This window comes from Varanus komodoensis, unplaced genomic scaffold (assembly GCF_004798865.1).
Source record: "Varanus komodoensis strain SLA01 unplaced genomic scaffold, ASM479886v1 scaffold99, whole genome shotgun sequence".
In the NCBI taxonomy this organism is placed as follows: Eukaryota; Metazoa; Chordata; class Lepidosauria; order Squamata; family Varanidae; genus Varanus; species Varanus komodoensis.
The window spans coordinates 749157-776200 of NW_025336676.1; the positions used below are offsets into that span (position 1 = coordinate 749157).

General features: G+C 52.4%; 1 protein-coding gene across 1 annotated transcript; it reads right to left on the reverse strand.

Moving 5' to 3' along the window:
• Positions 1-1806: 1806 nt before the first annotated feature.
• On the reverse strand, positions 1807-26998 carry CTXN1 (cortexin 1). The gene is made up of 3 exons (XM_044419080.1): positions 21924-26998; positions 15588-15684; positions 1807-2253 (listed from the first exon to the last, which is right to left on the reverse strand). Exon 3 carries the CDS (start codon positions 2103-2105, stop codon positions 1851-1853), a length of 255 nt encoding a protein of 84 aa, XP_044275015.1. The 5' UTR covers positions 2106-2253; positions 15588-15684; positions 21924-26998; the 3' UTR covers positions 1807-1850.
• Between the last annotated feature and the right edge of the window lie 46 nt (positions 26999-27044).

Below are 27044 nucleotides of genomic sequence, written 5' to 3' on the forward strand. Positions count from 1 at the left end.
CCACAGGAAAGAGCCAAATTTTCCAAACCGGCATGCAACCTAAAATCTATGAACCGCCTGCTAGCATCTTTCCCAGTTCACTACCTTCCATGTTGGCATTTTCACTACACCTGGCATCATCCCCAGCCAGCATCATGGGAGATGCCCAAGCCACCCAGAGGGGAAGGCCGGCTTGATCTAAGCAAGGCAGTAAGCTCGGGCATCCATCCCAGTCCATGCAATGAGCGCTACTCGCAAGTAGCCGTGCCTCCGCACAGGCCACTCTGCCAAGCTATCTAGGCCCGCTCCCATAAAGCGATTGCCTGGCACTCCCCCCGCCCCTGCTTTCCCTACACAAGTGCACAGAGAACCCCGACACAAGTCGGCCCAGACCCACGGAAAAGCTCCTCCCACTGAACCTGCTTGCCTTTGAGGCTCTCAGCAGCAGGCCACAAGAGCACGGAGGACACAGAATGCAGCAAGACCCACTGGCCCCTGTGAAGTGAAGGACTGCTTTGCAATGACAACCTAATAAAATTGGACAAGGCTAGCGATTATCAGTCTATTTCCAATGCTGATGCTGAAACATTTGGCAGGAGTGCTGTATGCGTGAGCCCAAAGAGGTAAGCCAAGTGACGTGGGAACAGAGCAGCGGGTGCATAAAGTCATGGGCATTTTCAGGAATCGTATTTTGTCATCCAGAAAAGTGGCTGCGTGCAGGACCAGCTACCTAACCAAATCTTTCTTAAGACACGATCCCGTGCAGGGTTGGGGGAAATTCTTACAAGTCTGAGGCAACCTGTGGGTAGGGGGACGCTTTACTAACGGGGCTTATGCTCCAGGATCTAGTTTCAGTGCTGGGCTCAGCTTTGGAAGGTGAAACAGATGATGCCCTGAAGGTTGAAGAGAACATGGAATGGATGCCCACATTTAGGGGGCACCCTTCAGAGTAACAAAGCCCTCCCCTGGCATCACTTTGGTAACCTTTCCACAACATCCTTGCAAGGTAGGCCTATGTTAGGAATCATACCTGCAGCAGAAGGAAAATGGGGAGTCTGTGAGGACTATCTAGAGAGTTTGCAGGCTGTGATTAAGAGCCAAACTGGAGACATGCGGTCTTTTTCCTTAAGAGCTAGCACTGTGGCCAGGCATGCTCCCAGGAAGAACATCAAAGTAAAGTCCAAAAGTGGCTCAGCCCCTCCCACAAGAGCCCTGCTTCCCTGCCAAAAAAACCACTGGTAAGAATACTGAATCTCAGAAGAGCATCCCGAACGTTACTGTTTTTTCCTCCTCCCGCCAGGTGCCTTTTCCTTTTATGTCATGTTTTTTCTATCACAATCACTGCCAGCCACTCCAGAAGCCATTTTTCAACAAGATAAAACAAACATGGCTATGCAAGTAGAGTGCTTCTGAGCTTGCAAAGGCTTCCACATGGCGTTGACTTTTACGAACTTGCAGAACTCAGATCACTGGCAGATGAGAGAAGCATTGATGGCTGCACGGCAGAGTTCCCAGCCCTGAACTCAGAGGCTGCCCAGCAAAAAGCAGTTCAAGGTTTGGTCCTGATCCAGCCCCCATGGGCCTCAGAGCCCTCCCACGCATCACAGCATAAGCATTTGTTCTTCCTCCCCCTCCCCCACCGACACAGCACTGCAATTCCCCTCCCCCGCAGAGTACAGCTCACCCTGACTCAAGACGTTTCGGGTTACAGCCAAAGGGGGGCTCCATCCCTGTGCCTCCCCTCCCCCAAGGACGGCGAGCCCCCGGCGGCCCCCCCCCCCCCCGGGTGCAGAGTGGCTGGCCCCACAGCTCCCCCCACCTCCTGGGCTCCTGTGCGGCACGCGGCTGGCACCACGGGCCGGGCCGGGCCACTACACCAGTGCGTAATCAAACTGCCCGCGCTCCAGCCCCTCCTTGTGGTCGGTCCAGGACGAGGCGGGCATCCGGCTGTACGGGTCCAGCAAGATCCGGAAGCAGCGCACCATCAGCATCACCAGGAAGATCAGGAGGAAGATGACGAAGGCGAAGACCGTCTTCTGCTCTGCGTCCATGCCGAGGGCGCCAGGCCCGGGCCCTGCCTGTCCTGGGGACAGGAGCCCGTAGTCCAGGGTGGAGGCGTCATCCATTGCCGCGGCTCCAGCAGCTCGGCCCGTCTGGTCACGCAGCCTTCATGCTCCAGCACCCGCGGGAGGGAGGTGGGGCAGCCCCACGCAGGCCGCTCGCACCCCAAAGACTACCCCATGGCAGAGAGGGCGGGGGCGGCACTCCGGCTCCCTGGAAGAAGAACACATACTAAGCAGCTGACCCATCTCCTCGGAGAACGTCGCTGACTTCCGTGCTCGAGGCAACACGGGGGAACAGCCTCTGGGGGCGGCCGATCTGCTCCTCCTCCCTCTTTCAGCCTCCCAGCAGCCCTGAGAGGTAGGCCAGGCCAGCGGCTCCCAAACCGCGTTCCGTGGCACCCTAGGGTTCCGCAAGCGACTCATGCAGGTTCTGTGAAAAACCTTAAAAAGCAAATTTTAATCGGATTTCAAAATGAAACCCATGAGGCCAATTCTTTGTGGTTGTCAGTTGGCATCCAAGCAGCAGAAGAGAAAACACATCGTGTCATTTGGTTCCTAGGACTCGACTGTGTCGTGTTGGCAATAATCGAAAGCTGTCATTTGGGATATGACCATATAATCACTTTATTCATTCGGAATATTTAAAATGCTTTCTCTTATTTCCAAATCTACTACGTTATGCAAAGCACTCAAGCAATAGGAGCAGATGGAAGAGGGAAGAACGTTGTGGGTTCACAATACTTAGTGAAAAACGAGGATAGAGTTAAGGTTCTGTGGGGGAAAATTGTCTTGAGAAAGGTTCCATGGCTGGAAAAGTTTGGGAACCGCTGGGTTAGGCTGCGTGTTGGTGGTGTCAAGGCCAGGTGGGGAACCAGCTCCAGCTCTCCGGCTGGCTTGTCTGCAGTTGCTTCTGCAGGAGAATCTCAGGTGGAGAGCGAAACCCAGGAACAACACCTGATGGAAAGAAGAGCCCTCCCCACAGCCCTGGAAGATGTGGGTTGTGCGATGAGACACTGCTAGACCTACATTAATGGCCCCAAATCCATTTCTCTTGGCCCCCGAATCGACTCCCCCCAGCTTCGTTTTCTGCTTGCAGGGCCCACCCTCCCAAACATGCCCTGTGCCACACTGCCATTAAGCCTAAGAAATAACTCTTAGAACACCCGTGGAACCTTTGCTTTTAAATTTAATTTCACCAGACAGGAGCAATTACTCCTCCTGAAGGAATAGATGAAGGAGAAAGAAGGGACTCAAGAGAAATTGCAAATGAATCATAATCAAGGAGGAGCAACCAAGTCGGGGTGATATGAGGGAGAGTGCAAATTTAATCAGAGATGAGAAATTCATGGGCTCCCTGCAAAATTTAAAGAAAACCTAGTCGTTACTTTGAAACATGCTGCACAATATATTGATATAAGTTTGCAGGTGCTGATTTCAGGCAGATCTGCATCTGATGAGCTTGGGGCCCGAAGATTTTAGGAGCCCAGCAAACACACCCTGCCCCCAGGAAGGGCAAACCAGTGGTCTCGTTTTCAGTCATCCCTAGTTTCGGTACAGTAAAAGGAAACCTGGAGATGCAGCAGGGGAAGCAGGCTGCTTTCCACCCTCCAGCTCGCTGTCCCAGGGAGCCAGCACCTCCAGGGCTGGGAAGGAGGGCGTGAAACTCAACCACGACCTGGTGCTTTCTGGGACAAGGGCACCCCTTCGTCTGGCCGAGACTGCAAGATAGAAGTCTGGCTCCAGAATGTGATTTGACTATGTAATGAGAACCAATTGAGGCAGCAGCTGGGTTGCTGCCCCAAAGAGCGTAAAGCTTAAATGTCCGCTCATTTTCCAGGGCAGCCCTCACCTACCTAGCTGAAAGGGAGTGGTTAAAAACAAAAACACCAGTATGTTTCCCTGGGCTGAATTTTACCGTACAAAACCAGGCTGGTAGGTTTCAGAATGGACTACTGGAAGAAGAGAGCCTCTGAGCACATACAGAGTGCTTTCCTTCTACCCCAACAACTTAAGCCCTGCATATGAGAGCCAGTGTGGTGTAGTGGTTAAGAGCATGGGACTGGGACTCAGAGGATCTGGGTTCTAGTCCCTGCTCAGCCATGGAGCCAACTGGGTGGCTTTGGGCCAGTCACAGCCTCTCAGCCCAGCCTACCTCACAGGGTTGTTGTTGTGGGGATAAGATGGAGGAGAAGAATGATGCAAGCTGCCTTGAGTTCTTTGTAGGAAAAAGGCTGGATCTAAATCGGAAAATAAATAAATAAATAAATAAATATCTATCAGGGAGGGTCCAAAAGGGAGAATTGAGTCACTGGATTCCGAGTACTTTCATAGCAGGAAGATAAACATAAGCATGAAGTTCCTACGATTCCCCAGGAAGGTCTACTTTGAAGGCTGGAGATGGCTCAACCAAGACAACAGGCCCTCAAGCATGCACAGAGTTCCTGATCACAATGCTGAGTGTTTGAGGGGAGCATTCAAGAGGAAGGTTTTCTTTGCAGCTGCTGCAATTTTTTGTTTGTGTGTGTTTTTAAATTGTTGTTAACCAACCAGAGAACCTCGACTATCAGGCGGCATAAAATGAAATAAGTAAATCATAAATTAATAAATACAGCCGGACTGTGGAACTTCAGTCACACGGGGAATAGCCTTGCCCCACACCCTCACTGCTTTCCCCAGAGAAATGCTTTATTCATTTGTCAGCTTTCGCTCAGTGTTGTCCCACTCCAAAGGGTCCAAGCGCTTCCCTTGGGGTGCCAATTGCCTGCCCACCTGCTTTTACGTCTCACATTTCCTCACGTTCTCCCTTTCACAGTGACAGCGACTGCCTGGAGACTCAGAACAGACAAAAGAAAGTCAGCAACATGGCACGAGTGCGAATTAGCTGGAATTTGCACCGATGAGATGCCAACCCCCTGCCCCAGTTTGAATGCAAGAGATGTCACATCCTTTATATGGCATCACCATGGGCCTCTTCAGAAGCTATAAGAGGTGGCTCAGAGGGAGAAAGACACAGCAGAAGAATAGAGACAGTGTGGGGAGGGAAGAGGTAACAGCAAGTAACCAGCTGGAACAGGGGAAACTGAGGCAGGAGGCCCTGGAATTTGGCTTCCAAGAAGGTGCCCCATTTGCTTCCATGCTCAGTCCTGGAATAGATGAGATAAAGAGGCTTGTCACTGCCAGCCAGTATGATAGGAACAATTATATAATTTCCAAAACTGGCCTCTAATCTTAATTACTTTTTCCTCTTCCCTTTTTTTGTCACATCCATTAGACTGTACACCACTAACACTGTTGTCCATTTTAATCCCAAGACTCTGCTAAGAAACCATAGGTGCTTTGTAAATATAATACTATATTTATGCATTTACATCCATCCTCAAAATCCTTATTTTCATTTTTAAATAAACACATTTTGAAGCAAGGCCTGTGTTTTAATTTGCTGCTCTCAAGTGTTGGCAGTTGGATAGATGAATTCTATCAATTCTACTGAGGTGGTTGGTATCATAAGTGTTTAACAAGACTATTATTAATAAATAACCAACTCATTAATGACAATGACATGATTAATAATATGTCTGACCACATGAAGACTGCATTCCCTTCACCCCTGGTTAATTCCATGCAATCCTAGGCAGGGGTCCAAATGGAACAGCATTCTACTCTTTGAAACTTTTATTTGACTTTCAAATAATTTTGCCTTGCTTTTCCACTGTTTGTGTTCAAGGGGGCATCTGAAACACAATTTATACTGGATTTTTAAAATAACCATACCAACTGCCTAAAGTTCGATAAAATTCACTTATCCAGCAGCCAAAGCCAACAGTAGCAAAAAAATATAAAGCTAAAACACAGATCTTCCATTCCAAGCCTCAGCCCCACTTCTTTGAATTTTTCATTTTATGTTTTATGCCCAATGCGGCTTTTCATCAAAAGAAGCAACGCATCATTTTCCATGCCAAGGAAAAATACCAGGGTGTTCCAAAAGCAGCCCAAGGAACTGGCAGTAAACACTTGATGCTCCTTCTCGTAAGCACTGCATCCGTGTTGATCAGCACTTCATCCCTTAGTGGTGTTTATTTTTTAAAACTGCGCACAACATCATGTGTAAGAAAGGAAAGGAGATTGAGACAGGACAGGTGCTGGAAAAGAGCTGGCTGAATCCTCCCCAGTGGCCACGCTCCATGGAAGTACCCCAACGAAATGAATGCCAGCACTCGGTGAGCTTACCCAGAGGAACTGCCTGATGGACTGTGCCCCCTGCACACAGCGTGCTTTGGATCATGTGCCCTTGTTCTGCCCCAAAAAACAAAAACAGCTTCCAGACAGCCCCCGAACAGGGTCAAGGCTTCTTGGAAACTGAATGCAGGAAATCGAGGGAGATGCTCCCTACATGGTAGCCTCACCTGCTGTCCTCCATACTCCAGGGAGCAAAGCGGCTGCACCCTCAAGTAAACCACGCACTGAGCAAGAGACCGCAGTGCCCCGCAGTTTACCCTTTTCAGCCAGAGAATACTCCCATCAAAATTTTGAAACAAAGGGCCAGGGCCTGCAGTTTGCTTTTGCCCTCCTCCCTCCCCATCACTTTTCCTTTTGTGCCACATCTTTTACACGAGAGTAGTTGTGCCTTATCACAGCATCCGAAGACGGCTGAGTGGGGCGGTGCAAACTGGTGTCCTGCAACAGAGGGGTTGAACCCAATGGCCCCTTCCAACTCTACTATTCTAGGATTCTGTGACTCAAACCACTGGCCATCTAGTTCAGTGCTGTTTGCACAGACTGACAGCAATTCCCCAGAGATTTATTCATTCATTATTTATGTCCCACCTTTTAGGCTGGATTCATTCCCAGGATTCTGGAAATCAAAGTTTGAACCTTCAGAATCGAAGTTTGAACCTTCCACCTGCAAAATGGCAGCTCTACCTCTAAGCTCAAACTTTTCCCATCAAAAGTAAACTAAGATGCTAGACCTGCTGATCTGAGTGAACAGCAGATTTAAACCAAAGCTACCTAGAAGCAAAAAATGACAAATCTGCGGTTGTCATACTTTGGGCACATCAGAACAAGGCAGGACTTCTTGGAGAAGAAAGTCACAGAGAGAAAGTCGCAGGCGGGAGGAGGGGGCAGGGCCAAACAGAGACGGATTGACACTGCAAAGGAAGCCACAGCCTGGAATCTACAGGAGCTGAGCAAGGAGAGGGCATGTTGCATTAGTGGGGCCACCATAAGCCAGAGACAACATGATGGCACATAACAACAACCAACCTTACGCAGAGTTAGATTTAGTCAGTCTAACCAAGTGTAATTGACACTGATTGGCAGCAGCTGTCCAAGGCTTCAACCAGTGGGGGTTTGCCCAGCCTTACCTGGAAATGCCCAGAATCAAACTTTCTGTGTGCAAAGCTCCACTTCTACCACCACATTATACGTCTCCTAAAAACAAAGTAAGATTCTGGTCCTCATGGTTCTGAATAACACAAAAGGCTGCCTCAAACAGAGCCTGGCTTGCCCACTGTGGCTTCCCTGGTGCGGCCCAATGAGAACCGCAGCAGCCCTTCTGGACCCTTCCCAAACCCTGTCTCCAAAGCCTCCAAAGAGTCCCGCTGCACTGGACTACTCTCCCGCCCTTCACAGAGGTGGCTGGGCAGGTTGCGCTCTAATACTCATTATTTATATGAAGCTTTTCGATACTGTCAATTCATTACCAAATCTCTGGATGGTTTACACAGGTGACAGAAGATTATTTAAACAATCATTGCAACCATAAATCAGTTAAAAACTCCTAAGTGCCCATACTTGATACAACTGATTAAAATACCATTTGTCAATTTAAAAAACTGAGAAAATAAAAAGGGTTTGGTCTGACGCTAGAATGGATAAATTGTCCTGCCAGGCATGACTCTCTGGGGACCGAGTTCCATAATTGGGGCACCATCGCAGGAAAGGACCTCCTCCTCTTCCTCCTCATGACCTTCCTCCTCACCTCTCTCAAGGAGGGCTCTCAGAGGAGAACCTCTGTAGATGATCTTAGGGTCAAGGCAGGCTAGTATGGAAGGAGACATTCCCTTGGATGACCAGGCCCTAAGCCATTCAGGGCTGTATGTCATCATTAGCACCTTAAATCAGGGAGAGTCAGGGTTACTGGTAGAGGACCAGCACACTCTGCTTCCTTCTGCCAGCCCCAGTCAGCCTCTGACAGCTCGATTTTGGACCAGTTGCCATGTCCAAACCATCTTCAAGGGGAGCCCCATGTACAGTGTGTTACAACAGTCCAAGCAGGAGGTTGCCAGTGCGTGAGCCACCAGTCTCGGGCCTGCCTAAGCTTATGTTTCTTTTCTGCCATTGTGGGAGCCAGGAAAACCAAGAAAGGCCTGACTGCATTGCAGAGCAAACACCAGTGGGAGAAATCATTGGAGGGCGCAGAGCTTTGAGTGCAACTCAGGAAGTTTGAGGCAACACAGAGTCTGCAACATGAGCCCCAGGATCAGGTGCGGGGGCTTATTTGGGCAGACTGCAAACAAAAGCAGGACAGAGGGCAAATCACCGGCAGAAAAGAGATGACTCCTGGATGGTGACTCATGTGCCGACACAACGGAACCCCTCCTCCAAGGATGGAAAATAATCTTGACAACTCTTTATCCAGAAGAGGAACAATGAGATGGAAGAATGACTCATTCCAGTGGAGGTAGGATCAGAATGGGGACCAAGGCAATGAATCATGCAGGGAAGCGGCAGGCAAACTCCCCCATCTGGACACCTCAGGGGGAGAGGGGACTGTTATCCTCAACTTACATTCCCGTGTCACAACCACCTGGCACAATGCTTGCACTAAACTCCCACAATCCCAGGCCCAGGCAGTGTGCGAAAAAAGGGGGCCAGAGTAAGCCCAACCCCCACAGGCTGAGCTCTCGTGCGCCATGCTCGATCCCAAAAAGTCAGGCACTTCCATGCAAACGCTATCTGCTCCCCCTCTACCGAAAGCAAAACTTCCGAACATCACAGCACCTACCTGAAGGACCCTGATTGGGGCGGTGCCCGCCACACCCCTGGGGTCTGCCCCGCCCTCCCCGCACCCCGGGGGAACAGCCGGTCCCCAGTGGAGAGCTGTGAGGCGGAGGCAGGAGCTCTCCCGTGCAGACACCCCCAGACGGTTCCTATGGAGACACGGCATCTGTGGCAGCAGCGAAGGAAAACTGCGGGGGAGGGGGAGGGGTGGCTGGCCAGCCTCTCGGATGGCCAGGTGAGGCCCCCACGCGCTTCTTCGGGAGGTGGGACGGCAGATGCCGGGGAAGCAGGGAGGCAGGCGGCTCGCAGAGGTGAACGCGCTCTGTCCCCTTCCAGATGGGGAGCTGCCCAGAATGGAGCAGGACAGGGGAAGAATTAATCTCAAAATAATCTTCTCTAGTCCAGTCTGGAGAAGAACTGAACACATCTTTCTCCCGCCAGCCCTTCTATTTCTTTCACAGTCTCTCTCCCCACATTCTATATCTCCCTTTCCTAATTCTTTCTCTTCCTTCCTTTCCTCTTCCCCCCTTTCCCTCTCTCTCTTTCCTTCCCCATTTTCTTTCCTTTTCCCATGGTTCCTCACCCCACATACGCTTCCTTTCTCCGCCTGCCTTGGTCTTTCTGCCTATTATTTCCTTCCTTCCCTCTGGCCCCCTTTCTCCACATCTAGCCTTGCAGCCACAAGCAGGCCGAGGCCGCTGGGCCCAGGCGACCATCATTCTCTTGCCAGTAAGATACTTTTTGCCTCCCACTTGTGGGTCCACACAGGGGCAGCTGCTCAAGTAATGTGGGAACACAGTCATGGCCTGGAGGGGTCCTGGGTCTGATCCTGCACAGCTGTTCTGATGTTCTTGTGTCCTAAGAGCTTCCTTGGTAGCAGTGGCCATTAAAGCAGGCCCAACAAACCCATAGAGAATACAGCTATCTATGGTTACTAGTCCTCATGATTATGTGCTGTCTCCAACATCAGGGAACATGGGCAGCAGGATATTGTAGAGTCCTGCCCTACTGGTGGTTTTCCCATGGGCCACTGTGGAAACAGATGCCTGGGCTGGAGGGAACCTGCATCCAATTCAGCACCAGGTCTCTTCTTTCACTCTTACATCTCACAGATGCTGGGTGTCCATGGAAACCAGCCCCCTCGAAAAACAGAAGTCCTGCCAATTAGTTTTTCCCCAAGATGACCTCTTGATGAGATGGTCTGCAACTCAGGAACAGAGTCAACGTGGTGTTGTGAGACAGACTCTCAGTCTCAGCGTGGGTGAATTTAGGCCAACTGCAGACTCTCAGCCCAGCCTACCTCACAGGGCTGTTGTGAGGATAAGACTGAGAGAAGAATTGTACAAGCTGCCCTGAGTTCCTTGAAAGGAACAAAGGCAGGATATAATATAATTAACAAATAAGCACCAAGGATGATGGGACCTGTGGTTTAAAGCTGTTCCAGATGAGGCGGGGCAGCAGGGAGAAGTCAAAAAGCCACCACTGCCAGCCGGCTCTGAAAAGGGACAGATCAAATGCTCAACAGGGAACACGCTTTCGAATTCTGCAGTGCAACCCGTGAAGCGCCATGACCCGGCGGAACAGGAAAGCGTGGCCATCCCTTCCGGATGATATTTAATGCTGCTGGACCTCCGAGTTGGGGGAAGGAGGGAAGAACAGACACATGAATGTGCAAACTCATAAAACCACGGGGAAAGCCCTGCTGGATCTGACCCCAGGCCCCTCTGGCCAGGCATTCCCCCAGAGCTACCCCAAACAGAGGCCTGCAAGCCAAGCAGAATGCAGCAGCACCCTCCCACCCATGTTCTCCAGAACCTGGTATGCAGAGACATAAGTGAGTTTCCTGAACCGGACCAGCAGCCCTCACCCCCGCCCTGGAGATAAGGCTCCTCCCACACCGGCACTGTGGGTCGTCATCCTCTCCCTCAGTCCTGCACTGATATGCTGTGGCTCAAAGCTGAGATCTTGTGCATGCAAAAACAACAATCTTATAAGACCCCCAATACACTGCGTCCCTCGCTGCAGAAGATACCCTACAAATCACGAAAGATACTAGTCCTCACTGTTAAGAATAAAGGGCTGATTGAAAAAGGAGCATGGGGAGCATTCCAGTCACATCACTGGAATTTCGTTCTTTGCTCAGACACATTCCGTGCAGTGTCCCTGCAGGACGGCAAAGCGCCCTGCTTCCTGCTGGGAGTTATGCGGCCCTCAGGGGGCAAAGCTGCCCCCCCCCCGCAGCTGAAAGGTGCTTGTGCTGGGTCCATATGGATAGTCCCCCCTCCCTTGGCCATCAGACTCAGCCCATGGCCACTGAGTGAGGCCCTTCCCCTTCCCAAGGATCAAGGGCTTTTCCAGCCTGGGGCTCTCAATAAGCAGCCAGTGCAAAGAGGAGTGCCAGGAGCTTCCTTCCCCCATGAACATCTCATCGGCTTGGCTGGGTGGGCCGTGTGCAGCTCACTGGTGTGTGAAGCAGGTGAGGCCACTACCTCAACATGATGAGGGCTGAACCCAGGTCTTTGCATGCCAAGCCAGGCTCCTTGGGCCAGGGAACAGTGCCTCGCGGCCTCTCCACCCTCCACACCCCTCCCAACACCACACTGGGGCCCTTCACAGGCTCAATTATTCTCCAGGAAGGGAGGAAGATGCCAGACAAATGGCTGGTTAAATAGGGGCACCCCCAGATCTTACGAGTGTTGGGCCTTTGGTCCAGCAAGCTGACTGACTGGCAGCCATGTCAAGGTCCTGGTTCCACATGGGGTCAGAGGGAGTGGAGCTCGGACCCTGCCCTGGGCACTGCTCCGCTGCTAAACTAGCGTCTGGCCCCTTAAATGCACGTTTCCCGTCCTCGTGGTTCTCAGTCAAGGACTGATTTAAGGGGAATGCAGACGGTTGGTCCATGTGACCCAGAGTGGCTTTCCAGGGGTTTCGGCTTGGGGGCTTTCCTGGGATGTCTGCATGCAAAAAAGTGGGGGTGTCTTCCCTCTCCTGAAAGGAATAGCTTCATGCAGTCTGGGGGAGGCCAGGTGGCCTGTAGCCCCTTGGTGTGCAGAGGGGGGCATCTCCCCCAGATATCTGCTGAGTTTCCAGACTCTGAGATTCGATTCCATGGTGGAGGAGAGGGGATGTTGCTGCTGACATGCCAAGCGATTCTAAGAAAGCAAACAGAATTCCTGGAAAACGTCCCAGATGGTGAGGCTAAGAAGGAAGCTAATGGGCACACCAGGGAAGCAATCGGATTAAAGCCCATTCCAGCAAAGTGGATGGTCGGTCCACCAAAGTCCTACCCAGGGGCAGCCTGACCTCGGGGGAAGCAGAAGGGGGCAGATCTGCTAGTGTGCAGTGGGGCAGATTTGAAGCAAGCAGATCCTGTCAAGATCAAACTACCAAAAAGGCAAAGCTTCTTCACCGTTGAGGGGACAGGAGAGGAACCTGACTGAAAGGAGGGCTCCTGTGCGTGGGTCCCACTGGCCATCCGCCGTGCCCTTTCCTGAAACTCCACTGCATGCACCTTCAGCTTCACCTTCAACTCCACTTCATGCACCTTCCCCCAGATCCATGATCCTGCATCCTGCAAGCATCCCAGCATGTCCAGGGCTCTCTTTTGATGGTGGTCGGAGGAACCCACCCCAAAAGTTCTTTGCAATTCCACAAATTTCAGGGATTCCCCCAAGCACAAATAGAGCAAACCAAATGTGGAAAGGTTAACCTGTGGCTCCAGGCCATTTTCTGGGCTAAAAGACCCCCCACCTCACCCTGACCACAGAAAAGTCTAAACCCCTATATGTTACATGGGGCATCAAACATACTGATTTCCCTGCAGGTCCTGGGAAACAAACCAAAGACACACAGCCGAGCCTGGAGAAGGGGGATAAGGAGGCATTTTCTCTTCTCTTCTAACACTAGAACCTAGTAGGATCATCCATGGAGTAGGTCCAAGGAAGGACTTCTTTGCACAGGGCAGAGTTAAACTGTGGAACTCCCTGCAACAGGATGTCGTGATGGCTGCCAAGCAGGAGGGCTTTAAAAGGCTGATGGATGGAAATGATCATGAGCTACCTCAATGAGCTACCAAGGCCATAGATTACCTCAATGGGAGGCAGTATACTGGGGTACCTGGCTGGCCAGTAACCACACACTGGAATGGAAAGGCCTTTGGTTGGCTCCTCACCGGTTTTTCCACACTGCACATTCTTAAATCAACAGGTACTCACCAACTGGGCATCCCTTTGCTGAAAAGGGCGGACCTGCAATTTTGGGGAAATGCACCTTTTAACTGGGGCTATTTCTCAAATATAGACAGACATTTTTAAAGACTGGGTGGTTAATCAAACCACCATGTTCACAAGCCTTCTCCAAATGCCATAGGAAGAGGAATTTGCTGTTCCTGTGCTCAGCTTGCAGCGTACCCCAGAGGTGTTGAGTGAGCAGCAACCCCTGGATGGGGCTGACCCCGCAGGAATTGCACGGTGCACGTCAAAGGCAGGCGCTGCATCGAGTGCACTCCTCTTCCATGGCAGAAGAGCAGCCAGCCGCCCTGCTGACACCGAGAGGCTCCCAAGCATGTGGACGCACGAGCCATTCCCCCTGCCCCACAGAGCATGTGCCACAGCCTCTCCTTGTGCCCACACCACACCGTGGGCCGCCAAAAGGTGATTTGGCAACTGCTCTTGCTGGGCCAGCTGCACCAATCAGGAGGCTCTGAAGTGCTGCTTTCTGACTTATGTCCGCAAAAACTTTTACGGAATAGGCTAATCTGTACGGATCCGGTTCATGGATCTGGTTCAAAGCACTGGCTGTGTCCTCTTCCTCCAGCCTCCCAATGTAAAAATCAGGCAGTCGCCCAAATTTTGGAAAGGGTGAGTCATCTGTGGCATTTTCAGTTCTCTCTATATCCATATATACACCACACACACATACACACCACTCCTCTTGGGTGTCACAAACACAGAAGAGCTCACAGATCCCCCATTGCAACACTGCTGTGCAAAATGGCTGCAGTCATCCGGGCACATCGAGTTCCCTTTCCAGGATGTGATTTAATCCATGTGCTCATGCACATTAGTAATCCATAAAGAGAAGGTGTGATAAAGAGCCGAACTAAAAATGCCAGTGAATTTTGCCCACCATACCAGTGGTATGAAGAAACTGCAGAAATCCCCCCAAATGGGACTTTCTCCAGGTTCTCCATGAAAGAGCAACAGTCCTTGCCCTAAAGATATTGTGAGTTTCCAGTCCTCATGGTTCTGAATAAGGGGAGGTGCAAGTATGAGCAAAAGATGCCATCTTACCCTGAATCAGGACATGCTTCCATGTTGGTCTCACAGTATAGCTGTGTTCATTCCAAAACAAAGAGTCAGCTCTGGGCACGACAAACTCACCGTGGGGGCGGATTTTGGAAAGTAAGCATTTTAGTTTTCATACAGAATCTGCTTTGCTGCTCTGGGAGAGAGAAAGCATGAATGGCTTAGGTGCACACAAGTGCAATGACTCCGAGGGGACCTGCTGGCAACATGCAGGTACGTGGGGGGGGGGTGTCACACGGAGGTGGGCAGAGACCTGTTCTCCCCTGCAGAGGAAGGCAGGACGTGCTCCAAGGGAGCCAAGCTCAGGGAACCCAGGCTCCATTTGGATGCCAGGAAGCACTTCCTGACAGTCAGAACCCTGAGGGTGTGGACTGGGCTTTCCCGGGAGGTGGTGGAGGCCCCATCGGTGAGGGTGTTCAAGGATAGGGTAGACATGCCCATGGTGGGCATGTCGTGAGCAGAGCCAGTTGGAGCCGGGGGTCAGACTAGATGTCCCAGGAGATCCCTTCTGACTTGCTCAGTTTCTGTTTCTATGCTGCTAGACCTCACTGAGGCCAATAATTGGCTGCATTCAATAAAACAAACGTTCTAATCCTCCCTGACCTCTCTTAGTTGCTCAGCCTCATTGCATTTTCCTATTTAGCCTTCCCTAGCCAGGTACCCACAAGATGTTTGGACCTGAACTCCCATCAGCCTCATGGATAGCATGGATACTTGTCAGGAATGCTGGGAGTTATAGACCAAAAGGATCTAGGATCTAGCCTGGGATTTCCCTGGAATAGGAATCCTGTGACTTTAATACAGTACAGGCAGAAATTCAACCAGGAAAGCTTCCCATATAGACACAAAGGGGAACTGGCCAGGCCAGAAAAGCAGAGAAACACAAGCTGTAAGAACATCCTCCGTGCTGTGCAAGGGTTAGGAGGCAGAGAAGCAATTGGCATCGCTGCAATTTCAGTGACGGTTGTGCAGTGAGGAATTTTTATTCCTGGAAGGCAACTCTTCCTATTCCTTGAAACCACCCTTTCCTGACTTGGTACCTTTTGGATGTGTTGCAACACAGCTCCCAACAATTTCAGTCAGCATGGCACTGCATTAAAGTGTTGCCATAAAGATACACTGCACATGCTCAGGGGCAAAGAAACTTTTTTGGCCTGAGGACTGAATTCAAACCTGAGGAATCTTAGCATACACCGAAAGGAAATTGCAGTTCAACAGCTTGTTCCCGAACACCCACCTGAAGATCAGGCTGAAGGAAAAAGCTGCGTCCTGGCTGTCCACTGGATTGCACTGAGCTCATTAGATTTTGCCTGATGAAAAGCAGGTTCCTAGTCCTTATGGAAAGAAAGAGAAAATGCAAAAGCTATGAGCAGAGGCACAGCTGGACTTGCAGAGCCTGATACCACAAACACAGCTCCTGCCACCTCCACAATCCCTTTTTCCTTTGCCCCATCAGACACCCCTCCAGATCTTTGTGCAAATCTCAACCGCAGAGGCATGCTGGGAAAAAGGAGACTCACAAGTCATGCCTGTAAATCTTGCTCTCTCCCTTTGTGCTGGGACTGCAGAGCAAACTTTGGCCCTGTAAATTTTCCTCTCAGCACAGGAGTAGGTGAGGTTTTCCCTTCTGCCTGACAAAGCCTCCTGAGCAACTCACAAGTTCACACCAGTGTAACCACAACGCTGGCTAGCTACTTGTGGTGTTCCCATTCTCTCCCCAGTTCTCCCGTCCCCGCCGCCACTTGTTTTCCATGCAGGGTATTTTATTTCCATTTCTACGGCCTTTTATTGTTTCAGCAAGAGGAAGGCAGAAGACGAATCCAGGGGAATAAATTAGTTTTGGCCTCTTCCCCGCAGCAGCAGGTCCTGTCCGCGGCCACGCACCCCTTTTCAGCAGGAAATGCCAAGGAACAGACCACCCGAGTGCCAGAGGGAGCAAAGTAAATCTGGAGTGGAAAATGGAGTAACCGCAACCTCTCGCCCTCTGCGCGGTTCGGGTTTCGGTGCAGACGGGCGCACGCCAAGCCACAGCGGCGCGTTGTGCCCCGCGCTCGCCGCCACGGCAGGCCCCCTGCGTGCCCCGCGGCCCCCGCTCTCGCCGAGCAACGGGCAGGGCCACTGGTCGCCAAGCCTGCTGCCGGGCAGGCAACAGCTGCCGCCCGAGAATTTCCTTTGCCCTGCTCGCCCAACACACGAACCGTCAGAAAGCTGCTTGCGACGCGCTTTCAGTGGCCCGAACGCTGGAAGAGCCGCCCCTGACTTTGGGCGCCCCCTCAACTTGCAGGGGGTACTGGCGTGGGGGCTCTGCTGATTCACGTCTCCCGCGCGCGCGCGCATCCGCCTCTCGAGGAGGGCCACGCGCGCCAATCGGGGGCGCCCCCCGCCAGCTCGCCATTTCCAAAGCGTGCAGGAGAACAGGGGGAGGGGGGTGGGTCGCGGCAACCCAGGAAAGATCGTGGTGGGGCGGCGCTCAAGCCGGGGCGGCGGCCACGGCAGGGCGCCTCGGGCATCCACGGGCGCGCGGCTCCGCCTTTCCTTCCCCGCAGCGAGTGCGTGAAACTTTGGGCTGGGCTGGTTTGCCCAGCGGGGCCACTCCGCTCCTGAAGAGCAGGTGCCGAAGCCTCGCGGCGACCTGCGTCGGGCCGCCCCCTCCGGCCGGCGCCGCACGAATTCTGCCCGACTGCTGCTGCCCGGCGCCCGTAGGTGCGTGCGCGGGGAGGTGGGCGAGGCGGCCCTCGCTCCCCTGCGCTGCAGCCTCCGACCCGCGGAGCGCGGCTCACCTTGGCGGGCCGGCTCGGGCGAGGCAGGCGCTGCGCCGGTGAGGACGCGCCCCGCGAGCGGGGCCACCTGGAGCCAGGGCGTGGCCGGGCCGCCTGCAGCCTCCTCAGCACGCCCAGGCGTGGCGCCGGCGCCGGGACCCGCTCTGCCTCGCGCGCTCCGGAGGCGGGCGCCGCCGCCGCCGGCTCGCTCTCCCCGCCGTCTTCTGCAGAGGAGGGACCACTGGCAGGCGGGGAGGGCGAGCAGGCAGGTGCCTCGCAGCCTGCGTGGTTTTGAATTCCACCGGCCCTCCCGATTGGCTCCAGAGTTGCCGGGGGCGTGGCGAGAAGACGGCAGGAGGCGGGGTGTGCTCAGGCGCCTTCGCGCGCCCGGCGCCCACCGGGGCCAAGCGGACCCTCCCGCGGCTGGGCGCGTCTCGGTGGACAGAGGCAGGGACGGCGCGGCCAGGGCCGCCGACGCATCTCTCCAGTGCCGGTTTCCGGTGCAATGGAAGCGATAGCCGTCACGCCCTCCGGGAGTGGGAGTGGGAGTGGGAGGGGGGCTGGTTAAAGTATCCCCAAATTATCAGCTTCTCTCAGCTTGGATCCTCTCGGGGCGTGGGAAAGCCCCCCTCACTTTCGGAAAGGGTCACAGTACAAAATCCAAGCAGCCACCAAGTGACTGGGGGTTGGGAGAAGGGGCCATGGCCTCGTGGGGGGGGGGGCTCTCTGTCCCCCACCCCCACGTGCGGCTCTCCACCCCCACCCTAGAAGCGGCTCACGAGGGGGCTTGGCCATATTTCTGTCCCTGGAACGGTGTCTTCCATCCATCCCTTTCAAGGGTAGAAGAATTTTGGAGAGTTCCCAGTGATCATCTAGCCTAGCCCATTCATTGTTCAGTGCAGGAAACCTGTCAAAGTGGGGGATGAACCCTGGGAAACAGGGTGGAGATACACAGAATGGCACCTGAGGTGGGGAAGCGCACTGGGAGACATTTTTCTCCTTCTCCCTCTCCTCGGACCCAGACAGGAGCATCCCAAGAAGCTGGCTGGTGGAAAACTAAGGACTGATCAAAGCAGGTCCAAAGTATACTGTACAAAGACAAACCATGGAATTCACAGACAAGAATTCATGTTCTGAGCCATTAGTCTGCAGTGAGTCTCCCAAAATAGTGACCTTCCAGTGTCTGGCATGTCAGCTCCCATTTGCTTCAGCCAATGGCCTGGAATGCTTGGAGTTCTAGTCCAAAATACCTGGAGATCATGGTGAAATAGACAAGCCAGTAGTTGGGTCTGATAGGTGTAGTTTCTGGTACACCTATCTAAACCAACCCTTTAATTAGGTGCCGCGAGGGCTAGTTTGAAGAGGAAGGGTCATGTCTTGGAAATAAAGGACATCTGACCTGTGGAATGACCCCAGGTTCTGTCCCTGACAATACCAGTCAAAATTGATCTCTGTGTTTCATGAGGACTAGAATCTTCCTCTATGCAATGGCCTGTATTTGAGTCCAAATGGATGTTCTTTTTTCCATTCCCTTAATATCTAGGTAAGGCTAGAAAAGCCACATCTCAGAAAAACTGGAGAGCAACCATCATTCAGTCCTGAGCTAGAAGGTCTGGCTTGGTGCAAAACCACATCATACATTCTCAGAATAATCATTTAACATTTCTAAAAGCATTTAAAATGTAGGTTACTTTTTATAAATAATAATCTTAAAACAGACAAGTACCTTCCCTGTGGACATCCACCTATCCATCTCACAGTTGCAAATTAAACTCCGGTCTGTCTAGAACATGATGGTTTGCATCACGCACATGTCCTTCTCACCCACCCAGGAGTCCAAGGGATGCTGCAAGATGGGGTTTCCACGGCAACTGCCTCCCAGGTCCAGCAAGGCTAGCCAATCAGCTGTACGCCGGGGTATGGACGGTACAAGCCACTGGGGACCAGGTGGGGGTGTGGAGATGTTTGAAGGAGGATGCCATTAAATGCAAGACCATGCATGGAAGAGCGTTTCTTGGCAAGAAGGGCTGGGAGACTCTGTGTGGGGCAGTTGCGCCTCTCTCAACCCCACTGGCATCATCAAGATGCCGCAGAACTGCGGCCATGGAATGGATGGCGCAGGCCTTTTGCACAGCACCTCAGCAAACTACAAGACTTGTTGCCACAGGATGCGGCCTCAGATGGCTTTGAAAGGGGTTGTGCAAACACATGGAGGAATAGACTGCTAGCAGCGACTAGTCAGGGCAGCTATGGATGTCGCTCTGCGAGCACACAAGTGGAGGGTGGTTGTCTGGCTTTGGATTTCCTGGAGAAACAGGGTGCTGGGAGGGGTCAGCCTTTTGCCTGATCCAGCACTGTTCATCTGGCATTCTTGGCAGGTCACAAGTGAATGTACATCAGCAGTGCAATGCAGCTGCAAAAAGGGCGAACGTAATTGTAGGCTGCATGAGCAGACCATGGAGTGCTGGTGGAGTCCTGATCACATCAAGCAGTTTCTTTGTTCTGCATCATTCAGGTTTTACCCAACGGGAGAATTAAAAACTTGAGTCATCCAGATCCTGTAAGCCAAAACCTTAAAAGGTGGCCCAGTTGCAAAAAAGAAAAAAAGGAAGGCACCAAAAGACTGATGTTGGGGAGGGGGGGCATTGGGTGTCCTGGAAGATAGGAAATCCCACAAGGACTTGATTTGCTCTTGAGCTTCCCCATCCCTGATTTAATCTATTTTCTGCCTTTCCACCAAGAAATGATGCTCAGTGTGGCCAAAGTAAAGGTGCAGATTAAAATCAAAACTGTAATTGAACCCCAACACAAACAACTCCAAGATAATGTTTTTTAAAGACATGAAAGCCCACCTCTCAGCTTTCAGAAGCAAACCAAAGGGCCTCTTGACCAAACAACAGACTTTGGGCCTGTCGACAAAGATGGCTTTATTTGTGAGTAATCAAAGAAAGAGGCTCTGGCTTAAAGCCTCTGCAAAATCCAGACACAAATCAAATTAAGTGTTCAGGAACAGAGAAAAGGAACATCCATTTGGACTTAAATCCAGCCACAGAAAACTATCAGAGTTATCCAGGCCGATACCGAAGGCAAGTGGGGAGGGGGGGTCAAATTTAGCCCTCCACTCTTGCCAGTCCAGAGCAAAGCAAAAAGAAACCTTTCAGGGATTCAAGAGAACCTCTACAGGAAGGACTGGCTGTCCAACTCACAGTTAATATGATTAATATGTTACCAGTCCTTAAAATTACTGGGGAGACAGGATGTTATGGACCATCTGGGTATCTTTGGGTGAGCCCAATGATCTTTCCTGTTCAGGCATGCCTTTGGGAGACTCATTCTGCCCCCATACTAGTTTTCCTTCTCGTTTTTGCAAGCCCTGATTTTTGAGAGTACCAAAGGCCACCAGGTGGCTGCTCCCAAGAAGATAATCATGCAAAAGTGGAAAAGTGGGACCATCCTGGTCCCAAGGCTTTTTTCACCTTTCTCTGCAAAACAGATGAAATCTTGGCAACTAATTGCTGGTGTCTGAATTCTGCTTTTTTCCTCCTCCCTCCCATCCCCCTTTCCTTTTGTGTTATGTCTCTTAAATTATATGCCTTGAGGTAGGGACAGTCCTCTTCCTCCTCTTTGTAAGCCATTTGTAAACTTTGTTGTGGCTGGAAAGTGGGCTAATGCTGCAAATAGGTACAAGAAAGAATAACTCCCCCCCCAAACACCAAATTGAGTTCCTGTTTCTAGAAACGGGGCAGAATGCCCCGAGAGACAAGCTCCAAGCAGGACCTCCTAACCTCTCACCGGGGGCGGGGGGGGGCACTGGAGAACAGTCAGTGCCCTGGGCTGCCCAGCTTCCCTAGGCTGCATCCAGGCTTCGTCTGCCTGCTACAAACTGCAGAGCAGTGAGGGGCGCCATCTCCTCTGCCTGGGGTTGTGTTTTAATGAGGCCACAGAAAGGCACGTAGACGCAGGTGGGCAGGCAGAAAGATCTTCTGGTTCCAAAGCTTTAAGGGAGAATTACATCATGAGCAACCTTCTTATCATATTCAGGTTTTTTCCCCATTTTGTAGTTTTTTATTTATACCTCACCGTTTTCCCCTTGAGGCTCAGAAAACCCCAATTCTCCTCCACCCTATTTTCTGCACAACAACACTGATGGGTAGGCAAGTCTCAAAGTCCGTGTCTGGCCAAAAGTCACCCAAGTGAGCATCAGGGCTGAGGGTTCAAAACAGGACTCCTGCATCCCAGTCCAGCACTGCAAGCACCTGCCACGCCGGCCTCCATTTTAAGGTCCTGATCCACACTCCCTTAGCACTCCGCCCCCAGAAGGCACTGCTGTCTCACACGGCCTCAGAGCACAGGCCCCGGCCTCTGCACCGTCTCTGATGAGAGGTAGGGAGTCGAAGCACTGGACTGGGACCAAGGACATCCGGGCTCCAGCCCACACTTAGCCATGATGGTCTCTGGGAGACTTTGGACCAGTCACAGACTCAAAAACTAACCCACTTTGCAGGGTTGTTGTTGGAAAACTATCTAAGCTACCTTGGGGTTCTTACAAGAGAAAAAAGGTGGGATATAAATGCAAAGTACAAATAATCAGTCAGCCACCAATTAGCCCATCAAAGGTTGGAGTTCAACCTAAGGCATAGCCACAGCCCGACATCACCTGGCCCACAGTCCATGGAGGGAAGGGGCTGTAGGGACCCCCTTGCTGCAGACACTCTGTGATTCTGGGCTCACATTTCACCCCAAAGCATTTCAGGCCACGAATCATTGCCTCCCTCCACCCAGCCAGACAAACCCATAAAATATCCACAACTCACTGGAGTTTGGCGGTTCAGTTGGAATCATCGTGCTCCGCTTTTCTGCTACCAAACCTTGGATGTGCCTCGGCAGGGTGTGGGGGGCAGAAGTCACTGAGTGTTTCAGGGCACTGCTGCTGAAACAGTGTTTCAGGGCACTGCCATCCTGATTTAATCTTCCTTTGATCATTCCATCTCAGACTGCCAGCTCTTCCGTGGTGCGCCCCGTCGCCTTGGCAATCATGGTGCATCTCAGCCGACATAAATCCTCTGGCGGGACCTGTTGCCAGACAATCCTAGAGCAAGTCATGGACTGGAAGATGAAATGTAGGTACAGGAGAGGAAATGAAAGCCTGGCTGCATCACGGAAGAATGGAAGGAATGAGCAAGTGAGTCTGCACATGGTTGGGGGGCAAGCCGGCATTGTAGCGTTTCAATACAAAGAAGAGGATGTGTGGGGAATGCGGCCAAGAAGCAGGAATTGAAGGGCAGCGGTGTAGCAGCACCAGGACTTTTGTTAATGGGGACACCAGCAGCTGCCGCCCCCCTCTGAGCCAAACTGCAATCCTGACAATAGTTGGGGTGGGGTAGATTGTCCCTGCAACAATGTATGGCTTGAATGTGCAATTAAGAGCAGCTTGATGAAAGACATGCTCCTGGGGGAGATGAATGCAAGCAGAATCAGCTGGTTGTCCACAAGTTTGGGTATTTCCTGGGTGTGCGGCAGTGAGGGCACTCATGACAAGCTCTGGCACCCCAAAATTTAATGCATCATTATTGCAGCCTCAGCTCAGGAAAGAGCAGCTCTCCAGACAAAGGGCATTGAAGGAGCAGTTCTCCAGGAATCATGCTGTGCTGCCAAACAGGAAGCCTCTAACAAAAGTTGCAGCAGCTTTTAAAACCCTCTACAGAGCTCAGTCTGTCCCAGCTGGCACTGCAGCTGAGTTTCAGGGGTGGGGGTGAGAACCTGCACAAATCTGGCTGGAATAAAGATGGTGCAGGAAACCCTGAAATGCAGTGAGAAGGAAACAGATTCATGCTGGATCAGCCCAAGAGCCCAGCTGGTTCAGCATTCCCCTCATTCATGAATCTGTCCACCCAAAAGATGGTCCCAGCAGTGCACACAGTGGTGGGGGATTCCAGAGGAAGGGGCTGCAATGGAAGGCCCCCTTCCAAAGGCAAGCCCCGTTAGCCACAGGCCCTGCAAGAGGCAGCAGTGCCGTTGGGAACCGGCAGGAAGTCGCTTCCCAGGAGGTTCCATGCAGCAGCAGCCCTTGCTTCATTCCAGCAGGGCCAGTCCATGCCTCCCCGGTCGTAGCTGCACAGCAAACTTCTATGATTCGCCTCAAATCCAAAGAAGAGATCACTGTAAAATGCCCGACTCATCCACTTGAAAAAAGGCTGATGCAGGAATGTGATTCTGCATTAGTGAACTCCTCTTCCTCCTTTTTCTGGCACTGGGCAGTATTTTTGCCTGGGATTTCACAGAGTGGCTGGTCCTACTTTGGCTTAGGGTAGTCATGGTTTTGCATAAACTGTGGATTCTACAGGCCTGATTCAGACCTTGCCTCCTCCTGTGCAAGAATGCTTCCCATCCGAGTCCATGTCTTCTGCAAGCCTCTCTGTGCAGCCTAGCCAGGCATCCAACACCCACTGGAGAAAAGTAGCTGCAGTGTTCCTGCATTTGCCTCACAGCAGAGGCAGTGTACTGGGTGCGAGGAACATGGGTGGGAGGGTGCTCTTGCATCTGGGTAGCTGGTTGGTCACGTTAGAGCAGAAGGACTGGGGCAGATGGGCATTCTCATGTTTCTCAAGGAGGGCGAGAAATAAGCCGCCATTGGTTTCCCTGTCTGCAGAGGGTTGCCCGAGAGATAGGCTGCCCCCGGACAAAGAGGATGTATGAAGCCACCATATCCAGGCAGCCATGGAAGTGCCAAAGAGCCAGCTGGGGGGAGAAATTGTCTCTCCCACCCGTCCCTTGTCATCTGCTTTGCAGGGCAAGATAGCTCCTCACGCCAGGAGAGCCTCAATGGCTGACTGAAAGCATTTGGGCCTTTTTGCCGGGACCAAGGGTTGGGTGCCAAACTGCCCTTGCCTGCTGTGGCCAGACTCCTATTGCCATCAGCTCCAGGCCGCTTGGCCAACAGCCGGAGTTGCTGTCCAGATGCACCTGGAAGTCCGCATACTTAGAACAGGAGTGAAGAACCCCTTTCAATTGCAGTTTTTAATTGCAAAAAGCTCCCAAAGGCTGGATTCCAGCAGGCCAAACTTACAAAATAGGCCCCCCAAGAGCTTTAAAGGACACTTGTCTGCAATTTTACCCTCTCCCGCTTTTACTGTGGTTGCATGCCCTTGCCTCTGTCCACCACGGGGATGCAGCCTCCAATAGTGAAATGCCCTCACACACTCTCCCTCGTGCTCTCTGCCCCATTCACAGGCTCTTGGTGGTTTACAACAGCTTAAAACCAGTAACAATTACAAATTAGACTAAAAGCAAGCATATTAAACAAAACTAATCTGGGGAGGCCTGTGGCAGTCTTCTGGGACACGTGATGTGTCTCCACCAACAGGCCATTTCATGGCTTGACTTTGGTCTGAAAGAGGTTCTCCACCTGTTACACGTGTATTCACTGGGTACAGGATCCGAGCCACAACCCTGCTCAGTGCTCTCTCTAGGGGAAAAACCCAGCCTGGCTGCAATACATTTAATAGCACATGCTGCATGCTCTAGCGCTGGCTATTTTTAATGAAGCTGACGTCTGCCTCTGACGTCCATTTCTATCCACGATAGAAACGTGGATTCCGAGCTTGCCAGATGGAGCTGCATGGCCAGACTAGGTGGGCCTTGGTCTGACCCTGAATGGCTCTTCTTGACTGAGCCTCCCTCGCCTCCGTCATTTGAACTCTCCCAGGGACAGACACACTGCCCCAGACAGCTCCACAAAGGAAGGGCTGATCCACACCACGCAGTTCTCCTCAGAACACGCTGCCACAAAATGCATCCACAGCCGATTTGGACAGCTTTAAGCAGAAAGATACTTTTTGGGCAAGGATGGGTGAGCCCGGGCCCCCCTGCACCCTGTACATCAGACCACTGCTCTGGCCCTCCAAGAGGCACCCTACAGCAGCACACGAAGCCCTCCGTCCTGCACCTTGTGGCCAGCACCGGTGCCCAGCAACACTCTGACCTTCAGAGGGCCCAGCAGGCACCGCTGCAGACAGACCAACTGCTTGATTGGTGCCAAGGAGCAACCACTTCAAGGAAGGGCAGGGACTGGGTGGCAGAGCTGCCAGAGGGCCAGCTTACTGGAGAGTGCTGGGGACAAATGGTTCCCACGCCAACAAGCAACAATGGGCAGAAAGGGGAGCACATGGGCAAAGGCCAGCTCCAGCCTTCCCATGATGGCGCTGAGCACCCTTTCCTGAATCAGCATCTGGGGGCTGGAACAGGAGCACTGACTTCTCCAGTCCACTGGCTCTGCTCTGCTCTGTGGAACCAGGCCTGCACGGGACAGTGAATGGTTCGGGCAGCTTTGCCTCCAGCCCGTAATGGAAAGCCACAAGTGGGGGAAGCTGGCAGCTCCCATGTCCGCAGGCAGAGTGCACCTGCTCTGAAGCAATGTCCATGGGTCTGAGCCCTGACATTTGCCCCAGGGACCACTGCGGATCCCAAACAGGGAGATGCAATTTATGCTAGCCAGTCGGGGGAGGAGGAGCTTTTGAGCACCAAATCAGAAGAATTAGCTAGTTCCAATTATGTGACTGGGGAACAGCAACTTCAGCCCTGCTGCTTCTTGGAGGGAGGTAAATCCAAAGCACGATTGCTGGGGAACATGGTGGGAGAGTCTGCTGTTATTTCGGCAGCTGCCTGGCTCATTCCCAACAGAATGCCGGCTGAAACAGACCCCTGTGGCCTGATCCAGCAGGGCTCTTCTGATAGTTTTAGTCAGATAGAACTACACCACAGGAGCTGAGCCAAGCCAGGTGGGAGGTACATCCTGGATGTGCCCCCTCCCCCTTTTACAGGACACCTTGCTGAGTCACTTCCCTTTCAGCAAGAATCCAGCGAAGGCACACCAGAAAACAGCAAAGATAGGAAAGCAAGAGCAGGGAACAGCAAAGAGAAAGTTTAACGGAAGGACTGTGGAGTTCCAGCTGAAGGTGGTCCTGGGAGACAGGGGGAAAGGCAGGTGTTTTTCAGATCATGATGACTGAAAAAAAAGGGGAGGAGCATTTTGCCCACCTTTGGAGTAAGTATAACATCAGGGGTGGGTGGGGAAGCTCAAAATGAAACTGACTGAATGCAAACACATGCAAAACACCAAGCAGCAGGGGTGGAGCTGCAGCAACCAATCAACTGTTTGGGGGGCTAAATGCACCCAGGGGTTGAACTGTGCCCCCCTTCACCAGCCCAAAGGAAATGGGGTGCCGAAATGGCACCGTGGGCGCTGCCCTGCCACCTGGGGGCCTTCTGGGCTGGGCACGGTCCCGCTGCCCAGGCCTGCGTGTGGGTAAGCAAAGCCCTGAGAAAGTGATGCGCCTCCTCCTCCTGCCTGCCCAAGTATCGGCAGCCCAGCGCTGACCAAATTGGCTGCAGGTGGCCGTTGCGCAGGGCTGGGCAAGCCTTGCTTCCCAGGCCCCTGGGGGCCACGCCTGTTCGTTCTCCACCACTGACCATTTGGTGCTTTCTCCCGCTCTAAAAGGCTTCCGGGCCGGCAGTAAGAGGCTCACAGCGCTATTTGGGGTCTTGTGGTCCAGCAACATTGGGGCCCTCAAAGCTCACCTGAAATTGAATTCAAACCCTGGGCTGAAAAGGGTTTTCCACCTTTACACAATGCTTCCAGCAGAGTCCTTGGTCCTCTCCCCTGGACTGTATCTGAAACTGTGAAGGTCACAGTCCCAGTGCTGGGGTGGGGGTGGCAGAGCTTTATGGCTGCAAGGAGAGCACCTTGTTGCCCTGCCCTGTTCCTCTGACTGTCCCTTCTAAGATCCCCAATAACAACATCAGGAATAGTAAAAACAACTTTGAAAGCTGTAGGGTTGAAGGCTCCCATCCCAGCATTCCCCTGGCATTCCACACCCCTTCCCAGATCCATTCCTCCGCTGTAGTCCTGTGCGAAGCCCGCGGCGGCCACCAGAAAA